Source organism: Diabrotica virgifera, chromosome 2, assembly GCF_917563875.1.
Source record: "Diabrotica virgifera virgifera chromosome 2, PGI_DIABVI_V3a".
Taxonomy (NCBI): Eukaryota; Metazoa; Arthropoda; class Insecta; order Coleoptera; family Chrysomelidae; genus Diabrotica; species Diabrotica virgifera.
Window position 1 is genome coordinate 10,364,682 of NC_065444.1, and position 19,824 is coordinate 10,384,505.

The following is a 19,824-nucleotide window of genomic DNA, read 5'->3' on the forward strand; positions in this document are numbered from 1 at the left end:
GGTATAGGGAGCATAAACAATGCAGTCCTTATGAGAGTTTTTAGCGCGGTGATGCCGATTTTATCAAAAAGAATTTGCAATCGAACATTAGAGAGATTAAATCAAAACTGTTTTAGAAAGACAATCTACAATTTTAGGATTCGTATACGTTTAAGTTTATTTGATATACTATAGTTATTACGCATATGAATCCTAAAATTGTAGTTTGCCTTTCTAAAACAGTTTTAATTTAATCTCTCTCTTACAAATTATTTTTGATAAAATCGGCATTACCACGCTAAAAACTATCATAAGGACTGCATTGCCTATGTTCCCTATAGTGTAAAGTCAAAGTGGGGCAGAGTATAGAACCATAATTCAACCTATTTACGTCCACTGCTGGACATAGTTCTCCCCCAATTGTTTCCACACTTCATGGTTTTGTGCTGATTGTTGCCAGTTTTTAGTAAAAAAAACATACCTAGAACACATACTGAGAAATAATATGTACCAATATGCTCAACTAATAGTGAAAGGAAATATCGAGGGAAAAAGAGGACTAGGAAGGAAAGGAATATCGTGGATAAGAAACATCCCACACTGCTCAGGGCTAAATTGAACAGCTAAAGGCACTGCAATTGTAGTAGTCAACCTCCATTGAGGAGAGGACACTTTAAGAAGAAGCAGTAATTTATGTAGAAAGTTCAAATTGTCACCCTGTAATATTGGATATTTTTTAACGTTCAAATTACAAGTAGTCTTAATAAGGAATATCATATTTTTCAACCCAATAATAAATATTGGTAACAAATTTTATCTTATCTGTTACAACAAGGTGTTTTAATTAATCAGAAATATACATTTTATTAACAATGTAGCGCATAAATCCATCAATACGTAAAAAGAGATTACGGATATGTAAATCAGATCAAACAAACAAGTACAGTTTGTTAATGAACACTAAATAATAGCTATTTGTATGACAAGGGAGAAAAGTGCTACTCTTCCTCTCGAAGGGCAGTAATCATTCGAGGGAGGAAAAGGCACTTTACTCCCATGTTATACATATGATTTTTCCACCTTCCTCAAATATCAAGTAATTTTTTCATTTTTAAATAATTTATTTATGTAACTAATTGACAAAATTTATTAGAGCACTAAAACAAACAAGTAGGTACAGTATAACTGTCAAGGGTCAAATATAAGTAAAATTATTAATGTAAACTGTTAAATCAAAATAACAATTTACTGTTTTTACCATTCTGCAAAATACAGGGTGCTCTATAAATAAACGTTAAAATGTATAGATACTTACGTAATAGATAATAGAATATTGTATAGGGCGTCAATAAGTTATTTCATCAATGACATATACAATGTAGTATAATTTAGTATTCTTTTGTCATTGTTTATTTTATTGATTAATTGTTTTGTCATTCTAATTCATTCTACTGTCAAGTTTTATTTGAAAAAAGCGGCACTTGGAATGTTTTACTCAAAATTACTCAAAATGGGTTAATAATTTTTCAGCAAAAATTAGAGGTCTTATAGATTGCAAGAAATTTCCATTAGGTCCAGACTTGGAGTATTTGCTTTTGAGGAGTTGAGAACTGATATAGCTAATGCACTTCTATGGATAATTGATGAAAAAGAAATTCTCATTGCTGAAACTGATGCTTCTGAATTTGCTATTGCTGCCACTTTGAGTCAATCTGGAAGACCCGTTGCTTTTTTCTCACGTACTCTTACAGATTCTGAACGAAAACATTCTGCAATTGAATAAGAAGCATATGCTTGCGTTGAAGCATTGAAAAAATGGAGACACTATCTCTTAGGAAGACAATTCAAACTAATCACAGATCAAAAATCAGTTTCGTTCATGTTTAATACAAACCATACAAGTAAAATCAAAAATGAAAAAATTTTGCGTTGGCGTTTGGAGCTTTCTTGTTTTAAATATGATATTATCTATCGTCCAGGAAAGGCTAATGATGCAGCTGATGCACTATCAAGAACATGCAATAATATAAATAATACAAACAAGTTATATCAATTACGTTCAGATTTATCCCATCCTGGGATTACTCGTATGCGCCATTTTGTAAAAATTCGAAATTTACCTTTTTCTTTAGATGAAATTAAACACGTAATTATCTCTTGTCCAATCTGCACAAATTAAACCCAGATTTTATAAGAAAGAAGATGATACACATCTAATTAAATCAACAGTTCCGTTCGAAAGATTGAACATTGACTTTAAAGGTCCAATACCCAGTTCTTCTAGAAATTCCTATATGCTTACAATCATTGATGAATTTTCAAGATTTCCATGGGGTTTTCCATGCTCAGATACATCCAGTCAGACAGTAATTGAATGTTTGAATCAACTATTTTGTTTATATGGAATGCCGGCATATACAGTCGAAAAAATGAAAGAATACCCATGAACAATCACATCAATCACTTATTTTGTATTTGCTGTCTTTTTCTATAACAAACGTTTGTTATTTATAGAAAAAGACAGCAAATACAAAATAAGTGATTGATGTGATCGTTCATGGGTATTCTTTCATTTTTCCGACTGTATACATTCTGACAGGGGAACTAGCTTTACTTCACAAGAATTTATTAATTATCTACACTCTAAAGGAATATCTTCAAGTATAACAATACCCTATAACCCTGAAGGAAATGGTAAAGTCGAAAGATACAATGGAGTTATATGAAAAGCAGTGAATCTAGCATTGAAAATCAGAAATTTAGACATCACTAAATGGGAAACTGTTCTACCAGTTGCTCTGCACTCTATAAGAAGTTTACTGTGTACAGCAAAAAATTGTACACCACATGAACGTTTGTTTACTTATCAACGAAGATCAACTAGAGCAACTTCTAGTCCTTCATGGCTTAAAGATTCAGACAAAGTATTAATAAGAAAATTTGTACGAAAAAGTACGTTTGATCCTTTAGTTGAAGAGGTTGATCTTTTGGAAGCCAATTCAGATTACGCCTGAATACAGTATCCAAACGGAAAGAAAAGTACAGTTTCAACGAAGCATTTAGCTCCTAGAGATGACCTAAAATTATTGAATCAAGATAACGATGAAGATGAAAATTAAAGTCCAAATAATACACTAGAGAATTCCACTACTGAATCAATACCAGAGATAGAAAATTTACCTAGAACCGAATCAAGTACCTGATGATAATCATGAACCAATATTGGAAAAGTCAGATTTTCAATCTAGCCGTAAATCAGCTAGAACAGCGGTTCTCAAACTTTTTGAGTCATGTACCACCTACAGTTCTTTTTATTATTTTTGGTACCACATATGTATACAAAGTGTAACAAAAATACAGGTCATAAATTAAATCACATATTCTGGAACCAAAAATAGTTCGATTGAACCTAACTTACCCTAGTACAAATATGCACACAAAAAAAGTTACAGCCCTCTGAAGTTACAAAATGAAACTCGATTTTTTCCGATATATCGAAAACTATTGGAGATTTTTTAATGAAAATGGACATGTGGCATTACTATGGCAGGAAATTATAGTGAAATTTGTGCACCCATAAAAATTTTATGGGGGTTTTGTTCCCTTAAACCCCCCCAAACTTTTATGTACGTTCCAATTAAATTATTATTGTGGTACCGTTAGTTAAACACAATGTTTTTGAAACTTTTTTGCCTCTTAGTATTTTTTCGATAAACCAGTTTTAATCGAGATTCGGCTTCTTTTTTAATATGTTTACATAACAATTTTGTGGAGGTTTTGGGCCTTTAAACCCCCCAAATATTTGTGTACGTTCCAATTAAACTATTATTGCGGTACCACTAGTTGAATACAGCGTTTTTAAAACTTTTTTGCCTCATAGTATTTTTCCGATAAGGCACCTTTTATCGAGATGTGGCTTCTTTTTTAATATGGTTAAAAATATACCTCAATCTGTAATTTATAAATAAAAATGTTCATCGGGTCTTTATACAGTGCTAGTCAAAAGTTCGTACCCCCCTCGTATCTTTTGAACGGCTATACCTATAGTAGTGAAATTTAGAGGAAGGAAATAAACGGACGTAAGCTTCTTAACTAGTCATGACAGGTGACGTAATAGTGGCAGATGACGTTGCAGCGCCACCATGACAGATAATTTTAAATGGGACCTTATGGCAAGTGATACCTCGTTTGAAAGGTATTGAAAATACCTATTCAGTTATACTAATTTTGTTTGAGTTTAAGCTAATTTTGATGAATAAATGAAATAAATATAAAATTGTAGTTTCGCATTTAATTAATAAAAATTCAAAATTCCTCCTATGATTACTTGTCAAAAAGGTTGACGTTGACGTAAAAACTACGAAAGAATTGAAAAACGTCACCTTTTTGGCAAAAAAAACCATAGGCGGACATTTGAATTTTTATTTATTCAATGTGAAACTTCAATATGTATCATATTTATTTAATTTAATCACCAAAATCAAAATCAACTTAAACTCAAAAAAATTAGTATGACTGAATAGGTATTTTGAATACCTTTCAAAGGAGTTATCACTTGCCATAAGTTCCCATTTAAAATTATTATCGGTCACAGTGGCTCTGTAAAGTCATCTGTCACTATTACGTCACCTGTCATGACTAGTTAAGAAGCTTACGTCCGTTTATTTTCTCACTCCAAATTTTACTCTTAAAGGTATAACCGTTCAAAAGATACGAGGGTGGGTACAGACTTTTGACTAGCATTGTATAATAATCGTACAGTATACAAATATGCGGTGGATTTGACGAATATTCAAAATATCTCGATAAAAACTAGCTTTTCGACAAATTACTAAGAGGCAAAAAAGTTTTAAAAACATTGTGTTTAACTAATGGTGCCACAATGATAATTTACCTGGAACGTACACAAAAGTTTGGGCGGAAGGAGGTTTAAAGGAACAAAACCCCCAAAAAATTTTTATGGGGTGCACACATTTCACTATAATTTTTTTAAAGATTTTAATATGTCCGTTTTCAATAAGAAAACTCAAATAGTTTTCGATATATCGGAAAAAATTGATTTTAATTTTGTAACTTCAAAGGGCTGTAACTTTTTTTATGTGCCCATTTGTACTAAGGTAAAATCGAACTATTTTTGGTCCCAGAACATGTGATTTAATTTATGAGCTGTATTTTTGTTACACCCTGTATTTTTATAGTGTATTATGAAGACTTACTAAGTACTACTATTTTAATTTTTTTTGTATTTTGTGTACCACCGCAAGTAATGAAATGTACCACCAGTGGTACATGTACCACAGATTGAGAATCGCTGAGCTAGAACTAAAAATAAACCAAGATATTTGCAAGATTTTGTTCAAAAATAGGGCCGGGTGAATGTTGTATAATTTAGTATTCTTTTGTCATTGTTTATTTTATTGATTAATTGTTCTGTCATTCTAATTCATTCTACTGTCAAGTTTTATGTGAATAAAAGCCTAATTCTGTAAAAGGCATTTTTATTACACGTACCATGACGTCACTTTTACTTTTCCTCCCTAGGGAGGAAAAGTACTTTCCCTCCCTAGGGAAGAAAAGTACGACTTTGCTCCCTACAATCAGGTCAGGAAAAGTATACTTTCGGTAGAGGTAGGTGGAAAAAATATTCATTAACTCAACAACAGTAGCACGGTAAACACGCATGTAGACTAAAAAAAAACCGTTATAATTATGTCGTTTTTGTCCACATATTATGATCCAATTGAGGCCAAATAGGCGAGCAGTTTACACATAAAAAGAAGCTTAGAAAGGGAATATACCAACTAATTTTTTTGTTGGTATAAATACGTCGTTTGTAAAAATACGTCGTTTTCGAGTTATTTGGATTTTTTTTGTTGGAAAAATGCCTTTAGTGATTTTTTGGATTTTTTTTCTAAAAAACTAATATAGTTATTTTCCTAACAAGTGCAGAAAGTCATACTTTTCCGCACGCGACTGCAGTTTGCCGAACGACGCGAAGCGGGAGTTCGGCAAACTGCAGTCGCTTGCGGAAAAGAGACTTTCTGCAAGAGTTAGGAACAATATTTTTTCTACGAGTCTTTAAAAAATGACCAAATCTTAATCAATTAATTTAATTAATATGAAAATACATACACAAATTAATTCTTTGACAAGGGTGTCAAAACCAAACTTTCAATATAATTAGTTAGCATGACGACGATCTTGGTTTCCATGACGATGACGATGATTCAAAATGACTGTTATTGTCTACCGATTTGACTTTCGAATATTATGTTAAAATAATTTTATTTCATCGAATTGTCGCGTTAATATCATTAAAAGAGGAACACAATAAGATACATTTGAAATAAAATAGTAAATAATATCTACATATTAGTTTATTGCATGTATTATAATTATTTTAAGGCCATATTAAAATATCTACACGCCTGCGGAAAAGTAAAACGCGTGCGGAAAAGTGAAACTTTCTAAACTAAAACGCGTGCGCGAAAATAGACATTTTTGCACGCTCGTAGAAAAAATATAATATTGCAATTCTACAAAAAGGTTTAGAATCTTGAAACTTTAAGTAGAGCAAAAATATTTTGACAAGGATAAATAGATTGTATCTTGCTGAAAACATTGTATACATTAATGTCTAAACATCTTATAAAATGATAAAAGTAAATAGTAGGAGGTCAATAAAAATATCACGCATATTTTGATTTAAACAACTAATGTGCCTTTCTGAGAAAAACATCACGGAATAACAAAATAACATGGAATAACACTGTTATCACTCTGTAGATAGTAATGAAATTAAAACAACTAAAAGTAAGATAAAGTATGTATACAGAGTGGGCCAAATAAAAGGAGCCACCCCAATATTTGTCAGTATTTCTTAGATTTTAAGAAAATAAAAAAACAGGTCAATTTTTGATCTAAGGGGCACACATTTTTAGGGTACAAACATCTGTCATTTGTCAACTCCCTCCCTTCCACTTCCCCCACCCCTTATTTTAAATAGGGAATAGGGGTCGTGTGCTAGCTCACTTGAAAGGTTATTTAATTCTCTATTCAGTAATATCAACATTGACATAAAAATTCATGCAGGGTGTCCAAGAAAAATTATTTTAAATTAAATTAATTGACACAAAAAGAAGAATGTATGTAATTTATTTAACTCAGAATACATTCTACTGCTGATAAAAAACAGAAAAAAATGTTTATCTGATAAATAAACACTGTTTGTTGCTTAAATTCAATATTCAACCTACCAAGAGGCAGATGGTTGAAAGCTTGAACATTAAAATTAAGCAAAAAGCATTTCTTTCTGTTTTCTGTCAGCAGTAAAATGTGTTCTGAGTTAAATAAATTACATACATTCTTCTTTTTGTGTCAATTAATTGAATTCAAAATAATTTTTCTTGGACACCCTGTATACATTTTTAAGTCGATATTGATATTACTGAATAGAGAATTGAATAACCTTTCAAATGAGCTAGCACACGACCCCTATTCCCTATTTAAAAATAAGGGGCGGGGGAAGTGGAAAGGAGGGAGTTGACAAATGACAGATGTTTGTATCATAAAAATGTGTCCCTCTTAGATCAAAAATTGACCTGTTTTTTTATTTTCTTAAAATCTAATAAATACTGCCAAATATCGGGGTGGCTCCTTTTATTTGGCCCACTCTGTATATATCCAATATAAAAATAGAGCAACATCATAAATTGCATTTTATTTTTTAATAACTTTTTAGCGAGAATTGACCACAATAATTTTAAACACGCAATATTTAGCTTCCAAGCTATTACTAATGACATTGATCTCGCTGGAGATCCTATCCATCCTATCCATAAAAGATATTTTCAACAAGGTGGAAGGAGCAACAAGTGAAGTAGGACTGAGATTAATGAAGAGAAGACGAAATATATGTGTATAAATAGAACGAAGAGACAGAATAGGGCACAATGTGACGGTCAACACCTTCAATTTGAAAAGAGTACAATGTTTTATGTATCTGAGTGACGAATATGCTGCTGAAGAAATAAAAGACAGAATCAAATCGGCAAATCGCTGTCTATTCGCACTGGATAAGCTTATAAAATCAAAAAATCTTACATCATCATCATTCTCTTTGCCTTAGCCCTATGCGGGGTCGGCTTCCCTAATTGCATTTCTCCATACAATTCTATCTTGGATCATATCAATACTAATCCCCGTTACCAACATGTCCTGCCTAATCGTCTCCCCCCACGTCTTCTTCGGCCTTCCTCTCCTACTCCTTCCAGGAATCTGCACTTCAGCAATCTTCGTATTGGGTGATTAGCGTCTCGACGTTGAACATGACCAAACCATCTCAACCTATGCTCTCTCATTTTGGCATCAATTGGTGCCACACCTTATATACTCATTTTTAATTATATCCTTTCCTGTCACTCCAATCATCCATCTAAGCACTCTCATTTCCGCCACATGCATTCGTTGTTCCTCTTTCTTTTTCACTGCCCAACATTCAGTTCCGTACATCATAGCCGGTCTTATGGCTGTTTTATAGAATTTTCCCTTCAACTTCATTGGAATTTTCCTGTCACACAGCACACCACTCGTTTCCTTCCACTTCATCCATCCAGCCCTAATTCTACTGCATGCATCTCCATCTATTTCTCCATTACTCTGTAATACCGATCCCAGGTACTTAAAACTATTGCTTTTTACAATCAGTTCACCATCCAAAGATACCATTTTATTTGTAATAACTCCATCTTTAAATGAACATTGCAAATACTCTGTCTTTGTCCTACTAAGTTTTATACCTTTTTCCTCCAGAGCTTGTTTTCACTGTTCCAGTTTTTGTTATAAGTCTCTTTCACTATTTCCTACCAACACAACATCATCAGCATACATTAAACACCATGAATGTTACCCTGTAGTTTCGCTGTTATCTGGTCCAAAACTAATGAAGAAAATCAAAAAATCTTACATGAAGTTCAAAGATCAAAATCCATAAATCTTTCGTCAGACCTGTACTAACATATGGATGCGAAACGTGGACTATGACCAAAAAAAAAACGAAGAAAAGCTCAGATTTTTGAACGAAAAACGCTTCAGAGAAAAAATTTCGGACCTCACCACGATATCACCACAAACCAGCATAGGATCAGAACCAATATCGAATTAAAAGCACTCTTCAATGACGCTGATATTGTCCAAGAAATTAAATCACAGCGACTAAGATGGGCAGGCCACGTGCACAGACTTCATAACGAGAGACTTGTAAGACTGGTATGGGAGGAGATTCCTACAGGCAAAAGACCACTCGGACGTCCCAGAATGCGATGGAGAGATAACATCCAAGCAGATCTCCGAAAAATGAACATCCCATTTGACCCTAGGTTGATGGAAGACCGAACAAATTGGAAGAAAGTTGTACAGTCAGCCAGGACTAGTGTTGCCAGGTCCGATTTGTTTTTAATCGGTACATAAACAAAAACAAATCGGGATTTAGGGTTGTAGATCGGGACAAATAAACAACAATAGCCCAGTAAATGACCATTTTGGAGTGTAATTTTCAGTAGTAATTGCACAAGAGCTCTGAAATTATATATTAATTTCAGAGATCGTGTGCAATTTGTTGCGATTATTTCATGAATAAAACTGTTCAAAACCAAAATTTTATTGTAATTTATTTATGTAAGTACAAAGTACACTTCGCTTCATATAAAACTGGTACACTTTTTTTCCCAATGTAAACCTGTATTCAGACTGACAATTATTGTTCGTGAATCACTTCGTTGTTGCCATCACAGATAACGGAATTGCACTAAATCTAAATACAAAAAAATAACGTTTAAAATGTATATTTCGAATTGTAATACATTATATTTAATTTACACACTTGTTCACTGTAAAAGTTATTCATTTTGTATTAATTTCAAATTAAATTTTTAATTTTTCCAGTGTGTTTTATTTATTCTACACAACTTAATGCAGTTTTGCCCTACAATTTACGAGAAACCAATCACACCTCTCGATTTGACATTAAACATAATAATTTAAAGTCATGTCAAGATTTATTATCTATCATTATTTTTGAATTGAAATATTTTTATAAATTATAAAAAAACACGAATCAATGTATGGATACTTAATTGAGGTGACGGAAAATTACAATTGTTTTAGTTTTTAGAATATTAAAAAATGCGGTCTGTCGCACAGCCCCGTTTTTACCTAGTTTGATATAATATTTTCGTTGAACTGGCAACGTTGCCCTAGAAATTGGAATGACACTTGTGACAAGATCAACTTACACAACTTGAAAAACACGACTTTCGGTTATAAGAGTTGTACCAGTTTTTTTTGACGCGAAGTGTACCATTAAACACACAGTTTTTATAAATATAATATGACGATTGAAAGTCATCACTTTTATAATTTTTAAAACATTAATTGTCATTAATGTCACTGAATGTATTTTTTCGTAGCAACGAAGGGCATCTGACGTAATATGCTTAACGACGGGATATTATCAAAAATTATCACCTTAATTTGCACTTCTGTAGCTTTCTACTGGTCAGAATCTCCTATAAATGAAATAATCAATAGTAATACCACTAGTGATTCAATTTTCGCGATAAGTCTGTCGATTTACTTCTAAACGAAACTGAGTTGCTTGAAAACACCACGAGTCCGTAGGACGAGTGGTGTTTTCTTTAAGCAACTCAGTTGAGTTTAGAAATAAAAGACAGACTTATAAGATAAATTAAATCACGAGTGGTATTTTATTAGACTATTTCACGAACAAAGTGATAGGTCAAAAATTCAGTAGAATGAGAGGAAGGAATTTAATAATAATACATTTGATCTAGGTAACCCAAATCTACCCATTTTTTGAATAATTCACAATTAGTCATAATACAGAACTCATTTTCCTTTTATCGGGTACAGTTTGCCTGAGTTTGCAACAATTTTCTCTTACTATCACGAGCCGCTCTCGCTTCCTTGAAGGTTATATCTTTGAAGGGATCAATATGTCTCTGATACTCACAGAAATATTTTTCTTGTACCAATTTTGCAGTAGTGTTCCATATGGTTTTAATAACACTCTCCTTGTAATCACTACCATCAATTTTTCGCATGTTGAAGGCCCAGTCTTTTAGAATGAATGCTAGTCTTTCGTTGTTATTTTCTGCATCTAATTTGTAGTTGCGATCCACACAGAACATCATAAATTGTCTCCATATATAAGATTTAGATTTTCTTGTGTTACTCGGTATATTTTCTTCAATGTTTTGGTTTATAACTTCGTTTGAAGTACCACCGAAACGACTCATTTTGACGTATACAGCTACAATAATTTTTTTGGCAAACGTCAAACTTTGCTTTGCGATCGGTATCCATGGTTACGTCGTTGAAAACACGAAGCTGATAGACCAATCAGAATTGAAAGACAGTTGGTGTTTTCGCGATAACACAAGCTGTCTTTGGTTTGTGATTGGACAGATTATGTGAAAATTTTAAGATGAGTGAAATAGTCAGAGTCAACTCCAAATTGCATGAAAATCTGGTTTTTGGTTCTACTTACTGTCTACTTCAAAGTTAAACTTGTACCGTTGGCTGCTTTTACTTGGGGGGGGGGGGGGGGTGACAGTTACAGTTACCCCTTCTCGGGGGTAAAAAAAACGCGCGTTTAAAGGAAGTCCCAAAATGGATCCACTCACTAACTCTAAAAAACTTTTGTTTCATATAATTTTTTAACTAAGTCAATACTTTTTAAGTAATTTTATCGAAAAAAATATTCTTAGCAAAAATGTAGCATTTAAAAAAGCAAAAAAAATTGTATGTTTAAAGTCTATAAAACCAGTAAAAGCAAAGTTGTATGTAGTTCATCAAAAATACGTTATTATTCGTTAAATTCCAAATCGAATTTTTCAACTTGTAATAACCAAAAAATTAAGCAATTTTCGGGCAAAACGTATCTATTAAGTGTTTAAAAAAATTTTAATTTTGTTTTATATAAAAGTCTCTAGCATTAAAACTAAGCGAGTTATAAAGTTGGCCCCATTTTTGATAAAAAAAAATCGTGAAAACCTCCTCCTTATTAGCACCGTAAATAAAATGAATCGTTACCGCTTTACCATTTACTTTATATGTGTATTGTTGATACGATCTGTAAGGTTTATTGGTTGGGAGTGCTTAGTTTTGAAAAAAAAAATAGTATTACAGTAAAAAAAGTTTTCCTGATATATTGTAAAATACCCCTTTTTCAAAATAATTTTAAAAGTATTAGGGATACTAAAAATCTCAAGGAGTAAAAAGTAGGTAGCTTTTGCTTTTATAAATTTGATAGATTCATTTTGTTTTTCTGTAAGACAAAAATTGGTTAAAATAATGCTGTTTATATTTTGCATACACTCGTGATTAGTGACTCGTTCAGGCCCTTTCAATCATGTAAAAAATACATAAGTAAAGTACATTGTTTGTAAAGCGGTAACGATTAATTTCATTTGGGGTGCTAAGTAGGGGAAGATTTTCACGATGTTTTTACCAAAAAAAAAAAGGAGTCAACTTGATTTGGAGCATAACTCGCTTAGTTTTGATGCCAGAAACTTTTTTAAAACATAAACATAAAGCTTTATTAAAAAAGTTTTAATTGGTTTTTCCCGAAAAGGGCTTCATTTCTTGGTTATTTCATGTCGAGATATTTGATTTGGAATTTGACGAATAAGAACGTATTTTTCATGAGCTACCACTTTGCTTTTGCTGGGTTTATAGACTTAACGAGTTCACAATTTTTTTCATTTTTTTATAATATGCTACATTTTTTTGCTAAGAATATTTTTCCATCAAATCCTTACTTTTTGAGTTATTTGTGAAAATCGCCTGAAAACTTGATTTTTTTGTCCAAAAATAAACATTTTCAATTGTAAATAACTCGAAAAGTATTAACTAAGTTGAAATTCTATAGAACTAAAATTGCTTAGAATTAGTCAATTTATCCATCTCCGGACTTATTTTAAACCCACGGTTTTTCACCCCCAACTAGGAGTGACTGTCACCCCTCGAGTAAAAGCAACCAACGGCACAAGCCGTCCAAATTTTCATGCAATTCGGAGTTGGTCCTGAAAATTACACGGTATCGCCGTATTTCCCGTTCATTACTGGACTACAAGGTGTTTCTATAATCTGTATTTAAACCTACATAATAATAATAATCAGACGAAATTACAAAAAAAAATCGTAGATTCAGTAAATTAATTAATTTTTATTAAAATTATATTTTTCGTTCGATTTTTCCGATTTTAGGAGTGCCTTGTTTTTTATAACATACATAGTTATAAAATTCACTGCAAGTCCACCTGAAATTGGTTTCCGTGGGTCAAAATCGGGACATTTAGTGTCCCGATTACATTTAGTGTCCCGATTAGGTACAAATCGGTACGCGTCCCCAGACTCCTAAAAATCGGGACGTCCCGCGCAAATCGGGACGCCTGGTAACGCTAACCAGAACCCACCCAGGGTTGTAGCGCTACGTGATAATGATGGATATTTTGCTTCATTTTTGTGCCTAGTCTTTGGAAGATGTTTTCAAATATACTCTTGGCAAATTGGGAAAAAACAAGGAAACGTTATTTACCAGCAATTTTATTGCTGAAATTGAATCTTAAGATTGCATTAGTAATATAGGTAGGTATGCAAAGTTCGCAGAAAGTGTGCTATTTGGTTTATAAACAAATTAGCGCTCCGAAATCTTCTTTTTTCAATTATTGCTCTGTAACTCCGAAGATTTTAACTTTAAACCAAAAACCTAAATGAAAATTCACCGTAATTTAATTCTGCACTCGACGAAATTTAATTTAATTTCTTCGACGAAAATTTTCCTAGAAAAAACGGGTTTTCCCAACAAAATCTTTAATTTTCAACTGGAATTTTAAAAGCCAAGCCAAGCCAAAATAGACAGCCTTTGATGGAAACATAATTGTGCCTCTGTTAAACTACTTTTTCATCATATTTGATTAAGGCAAGCAGTTTGCAAATACATAATAATATAGACCAGGGCGCATCTGTAAAAATATTAGTACATTTGGACGTTGAGAGGTGACTCAAATTTTTTTGCAGAAATTGCTTGAAAATGACTCAAATAATAATATTTGAGTTATCCTCCCTCTCAAAAAGGTCCGGAACATTGTTTAAATAATCAAAATGTCAAAAAATGAAGGAAAATTTCGATTTTTTTCTTTGTTTTTTGATTATAACTTTAAAAGTATTCATTTCCGAGAAAACTTGTACTGACATAAAAGTTGCGTAATTAAATTTCCAACAATATAGAATTGGTTAAAAATTTAAAAAATAGTCACCCTTGTTGCAAAATAGCAATTATTGCGAAAAAAACCATACAAAAACAAGTATTCGCATTTTACGTTTTTCAACCATTTATACTACACTTAGGACCTTCATATTTCATTCACAGAAACTTTATGACGCAGTAAAATAATACTGTAAATTTAATTAAGATTGGTTAAATAGATTTTGCAAAATAAATTTTGAAATCCAGCTTTCGCAAAAAAAATTCATTTTTTCAAAATGTTACAGGACTGAAAATAAAGCAGATAGCAAGTTGAAATTTTTTTTACTTATAGAAGTGTACTGTACCTTTTATTTGCAATTTGCAAAACTAAAATCGATTAACTACCACGGCGTCAGGAATTTTTTTAAATAAACCTTAATTATTGGTGCTACGCGTAGGACAGCGGATAGTTTGTTCTGATTGGGCATTCCAATGACCTTTGATAATGGTTGATACATTTTAATTTTTATTATATTTCGATATACATACATAAATTTGTTTATTGCAAAATAAAAACACATACTCTATCCTTTGAAATAACACTTTTTTTAGCAAAAACTTCCTTTGTTGATATATTTTAACTTAGAGAATAAAAGTTTATTATTTTTAAACATATGCAATTGTTTAAACAATATTTCACAAACAATAATAAAATTAGTTTGATTTTTGTGGAATTAAAATATTAGAGTAAGAAAATAATATATTAGATAAAGATTGGAAGAAATTTTGGCGGAAATTAACTTGTGTGAATTCTACACCGCTGTCCTGCGTGTAGCACCAAAAATTATTGTTTATTTAAAAAATTTCCTGACGCCGTGGTAATTAATCGATTTTAATTTTGCAAATTGCAAAGGAAAGGTACAGTACACTTCTATAAGCCCAAAAAATTTCAACTTGCTATCTGCTTTATTTTCAGTCCTGCAACATTTTAAAAAAATGAATTTTTTTTTGCGAAAGCTGGATTGCAAAATTTATTTTGCAAAATCTATTAAAGCGATCTTAATGAAATTTACAGTGCTGTTTTACTATATCATTATGTTTTTCTGGATAAAATATGAAGGTCCTAAGTGAAGCATAAATGGTTGAAGAACGTAAAATGCGAATACTTGTTTTTGTATGTTTTTTTTCCGAAATTATTGCTATTTTGCAACAAGGGTGACTATTTTTTAAATTTTCAACCAATTCTATATTGTAGGAAATTTAATTACACAACTTTTATGTTAGTACAACTTTTCTCAGAAGTGAATAGTTTTAAAGTTATAATCAAAAAACCAATAAAAAAATCGAATTTTTCCTTTCATATTTTGACATTTTGATTATTTAAACAATGTTCCGGACCATTTTGAGTGGGAGGATAACTTAAATATTATTATTTGAGCTATTTTCAAGCAATTTCTGCAAAAAAAATTGAGTCACCTCTCAACGTCCATCTCAAAACAGATCCGCCCTGGACTAATATGACACAATCGTCTTTTGTCGCCGTAACCGCAAAGCAATATTTTTTTGCAGTGATAAACAACTTTTTTGTAACGATAAGAATTGTATATCTGTGGTTATTTGACAAAATTTGATATCAAACAGGAAGGCAATAGTAAACCAAACGCAACAAGGCTCAAGAAGTCTTGTATTTAACGCCATTGATGATAATGTGTATTATATCAAGTATATCAAGTTTTCGGAGAAGTAAAAATAAATTTTCAGATACCTATTCAATAATTTATTAATTTATTTTTATTTTTTACTCGCTCAATTCTTATCATAGGTCTGGATCCCGCGTACAAAAAAAAGTTGATTAATAGCAAGCTGAAAATCTGTTAATAGCTTAACGGGGTCTAGTCGGACAAACTTTGATGTACGGGAACAGTGGAACAGGGGAAGTTTTAATTGTGGAACAGGTTAAAAATTTGAAACTTAATACTTCAAAAACGTCCCATGTATTTTGTTTTTTCAAAAAACTTCTAACATTAAAGCCGATGCCGCACTGCAGGATGCTAGATGGTGGCTTGGAGGGTGGATTTTAAAGGTGGATGGTGGAGGGTCGCTGCATCCTGGACGCAGTGACAGGGTGAAATGAAGTCAGAAGTCAGTATCCAACTGACTGCTGAGGAATCGTTTGTTTCATTTGTTACGTTACATTTGGTTTGTTTTTTTAGCATATCGTCATATTAGAGGTAAAACTCACTCACTAAACTTTTCAGAAAGTGGAGAAAAATAGACTTAAAGGCAAAAATTGTTTTTTAAATTCACCTGACTTTAATATTGGATTTTTTTTAATGCAACTGCAAAGAATAAATAAAACAGATATTTGAAGCAATTTTTCGTCACATAGTGGGTCTGCTGGGTCCCAAATTGCCCTTCTTTTATACACAGCACTTATTACGCTTTCATCCATAGCGAGGCTACCCGGATGGATTATCAAACACGACTGATATGATGGGTCATGGCATGGGTGGATTGGATAGACGTCTGGCGGACCACCGGGTGGGTAGATGGTAGTGGGAGGCCACTGCGGCTACAGTCATTGGGTGCGTTCGGACGACCACAGCGGCTGGACAGCTGAGCCAGCAGTAGCTGTCAGACGTCACCGCTGGAAGTCAGCCGCTGAGAGATTTACTAAGCTTTCCCTATCACGGCTGGATACAACCACTCAGCCGATTTCTGCTGACAGTCAGCCGCTGTGGTCGTCCGAACGCACCCATTGTATTATTCGTGGTATAAGTAGCTGGATGGTCGCCAGGCGGGTATCTACCACCATCCTAGCAAACTTCCTGCACTGCGGCATCGGCCTAAAAGTAAGTGAGTTACGCTCAAAATATTGTTGGTCTCTTTTATTTTTTGGTAAAAGGATTTAACTTCCAATTGATTTGTTACCATTTTATTAAACTCTCATGCAAAAATCAGACTGGTGTTTATCACCAACTGGGCATTTTAATAAGTCCGACACGTGGAACATGTCAAGGGACAGGAATTATCAGGGCCGTGCGGTGCTATGATGCGGTGAGGCAGTCGCATCAGGCGGCATCATAAGGGGGGCGGCATAATCAGTAAAATCAAAATACATAAAAATAATCATAGCAATAAGATAGGGTATGCAAAATAGAACACTTGAAAAATATCAGAGGTCGTTTTACGTGCTCTGCGCATGCCACTCTTTAAACTTAGTTTTAAAAGTGAAGAAAGCGTCTTCTTCTACAGAAACAACAACCCGTTTTGTATTACACAAGAACTGTAAACTTTTTTTCTAATTATACAAAGCGTTGGGAAGTTCCGAAAAACATGTTTCACAACTCTAAAACCGTTGAGTGATACTAGATAGATGGTCAAGTCAAATAGATGCATTGAAACATGTAAGGCTTTAACATTTCAAGTTTGTGAAATATATGATACCTCATTCGAAATAATAGAAGAAGTCAACAAAGATTCAGAAATCAGAAACTAAAGTTAAAGCCCTAGGATTAGCAAAAAATATTAAAAATTATAAATTTATATGCGGTGTAGTTCTTTGGCATGATATTTTATTTCATATAAATTCAGTCTCGAAGATGTTGGAATAAGTAACTATAAATTTGTCAGATTGTGTAAAAATGTTGTCAGAAACTATAGAAAAAAAAAAATGAAAAGTCGCAGACAATCTGACTATGACTTAACGAAAATTACTGCTAATGAAATTGAAGAAAATCTTGATATAAATTCGAATTTTCAGCTGAAAATAAAATTCGAACCAGGAGAAAAAGGCGTCAATTTGATTACGCAAAATCTGAGCTCTTAACAGAGGAAGATAAATCATGAAAGGGTCGCCGATGTGAGTCCATTATACTATTGCATATAAATTAAGTCAATACTCGCAATCTTTGAGTTTGTATTTAACTGATGTTAAAAAATGTGTAGCACCCGGTTTCGAGGCTTACATTTTCGTTGCCTCATCATCAGGCCCAGTACATAGTCTTCCATAAATTACAAACTATTTTACAATTTTGCAGACAAAGCTTACATGGGGTAAAAAAATAACAATAACAATTACCATAACACATACAATTTTCTCACATTAGATAAATCGTCAATATTAAAAAACAAGTTAATAAATTAAAATAAAAAACAAAACCAATTATGTATTACAAAATTAATAAAAATTGCTAATTAAACATACAACATAATAAAATTCTAACATAGGAACTAATAAGTTGTATCACTAAGAATTTTATTAACATTCCCTGTCTCGATAGCTAGTGGTGAAAGAAGTCTTTCAAAATTAAAAATTATTTACGAAGCTCCATAAGACAAACAAAACTAAAAAATTTAGCACTCATTTCAAGAGTCCTCACTAGCTGCTACTTTCGACTACACCAATCTGACTTTTTAGCAACACTGTAACAACTATCTCAACGAAGATAAAACATTATGATTATTATTTTACTTACCAGCTAAAGTGATATAGTTCAGATCTCTATAGTTCATCAAATCGAAGGAGATCAACAATTGAGCCAATATTCCTGAAATGGCGCGACCTGCCAATATGGCAGCTCTCGTGTGCGAGGTAACTTTTTGGTAATACTCTGTTTTCACTTTGGTGTAAATATAGGAATAATAAGCTACTTCTGTTGCGCAAAACGTTCCGTAGAGAGCCTGAAACAAAACAAACAATATTTTGGTATTGTGTTGTTTCCTTCAATTAGATTTATTATTTTTAAAAAACTCTAACATCGAAATAAAAAACCCCTAAGTAGATGGTATAATTTAATAAAAAACCATAAAAATCCAAATGGACATAAATTTGTTCAGAACGTACGTTTTCGGACTTATCAGTCCATCATCAGTGAACTCGTATACTTGCAAGATAGCCCCAAAATCAAACAATGGTTATATGTATAATTCAATTTAAATTCTTAAATCATAAAATTAGCCAGAGACCGGATGGAGTGAGGAAAAGAGGCAGGTCCAGAGCACGATTTAAGGACCAGGTGGAAGACGACTTGCGAGTGTTAGAAGTGCGAAATTGGAAAACCAAGGCGAAGGATAGGACATAGGAAGAAATGGAAGCTGATTCTGGAACAGGCAAAGACAAAAATAGGTTGTAGAGCCAATGATGATGATGAATCGATTTGCTTGAAAATTTGAGATTAAATAGTGGATAGTCCAAGGATCAAAATCTATATGATGCCGAAAGGCGCTTTTACCTTGGGGTTGGTTGCCACCCCATCGTGGGGGTGGAAATTTTTTATTATATTTTGACTGCAAAAGTTGATAAAAACATTCATTTTAAGTAAAAAATGTTCTATACATTTTTTTTGATAAAATTAATAGTTTTTGGTTATTCGCTATCAAAGTGTTAGTTTTAAATCGAAAAAATCAATGTTTTTCGTTATTATACTCATATACGATTCACCCAATTTTTGCCGTAGAAAAAATTTTTTCAAACCAAGTTCTTGGAAATTAAATAATCTACAATTTCATATTTAAAGATTTTTTCATATCTCTGATGCTAATCTTTCTATTCTGAAGAAAATGGCATTTTTTAC

At 32.6% G+C, this 19,824-nt stretch overlaps 2 protein-coding genes across 2 annotated transcripts in view; one reads left to right on the forward strand and one right to left on the reverse strand.

The window, feature by feature from the left end:
• LOC126879957 (ATP synthase subunit delta, mitochondrial) overlaps positions 1-19,824 on the forward strand; it is an 89,747-nt gene that overhangs the window by 31,010 nt on the left and 38,913 nt on the right. The window lies entirely within an intron of this gene.
• LOC126879956 (thiamine transporter 2-like) overlaps positions 1-19,824 on the reverse strand; it is an 82,451-nt gene that overhangs the window by 30,466 nt on the left and 32,161 nt on the right. The window contains exon 2 of the mRNA XM_050643355.1: positions 18,727-18,931. Coding sequence (XP_050499312.1) covers positions 18,727-18,931 — 205 coding nt within the window. The remainder of the gene's footprint in view (positions 1-18,726; positions 18,932-19,824) is intronic.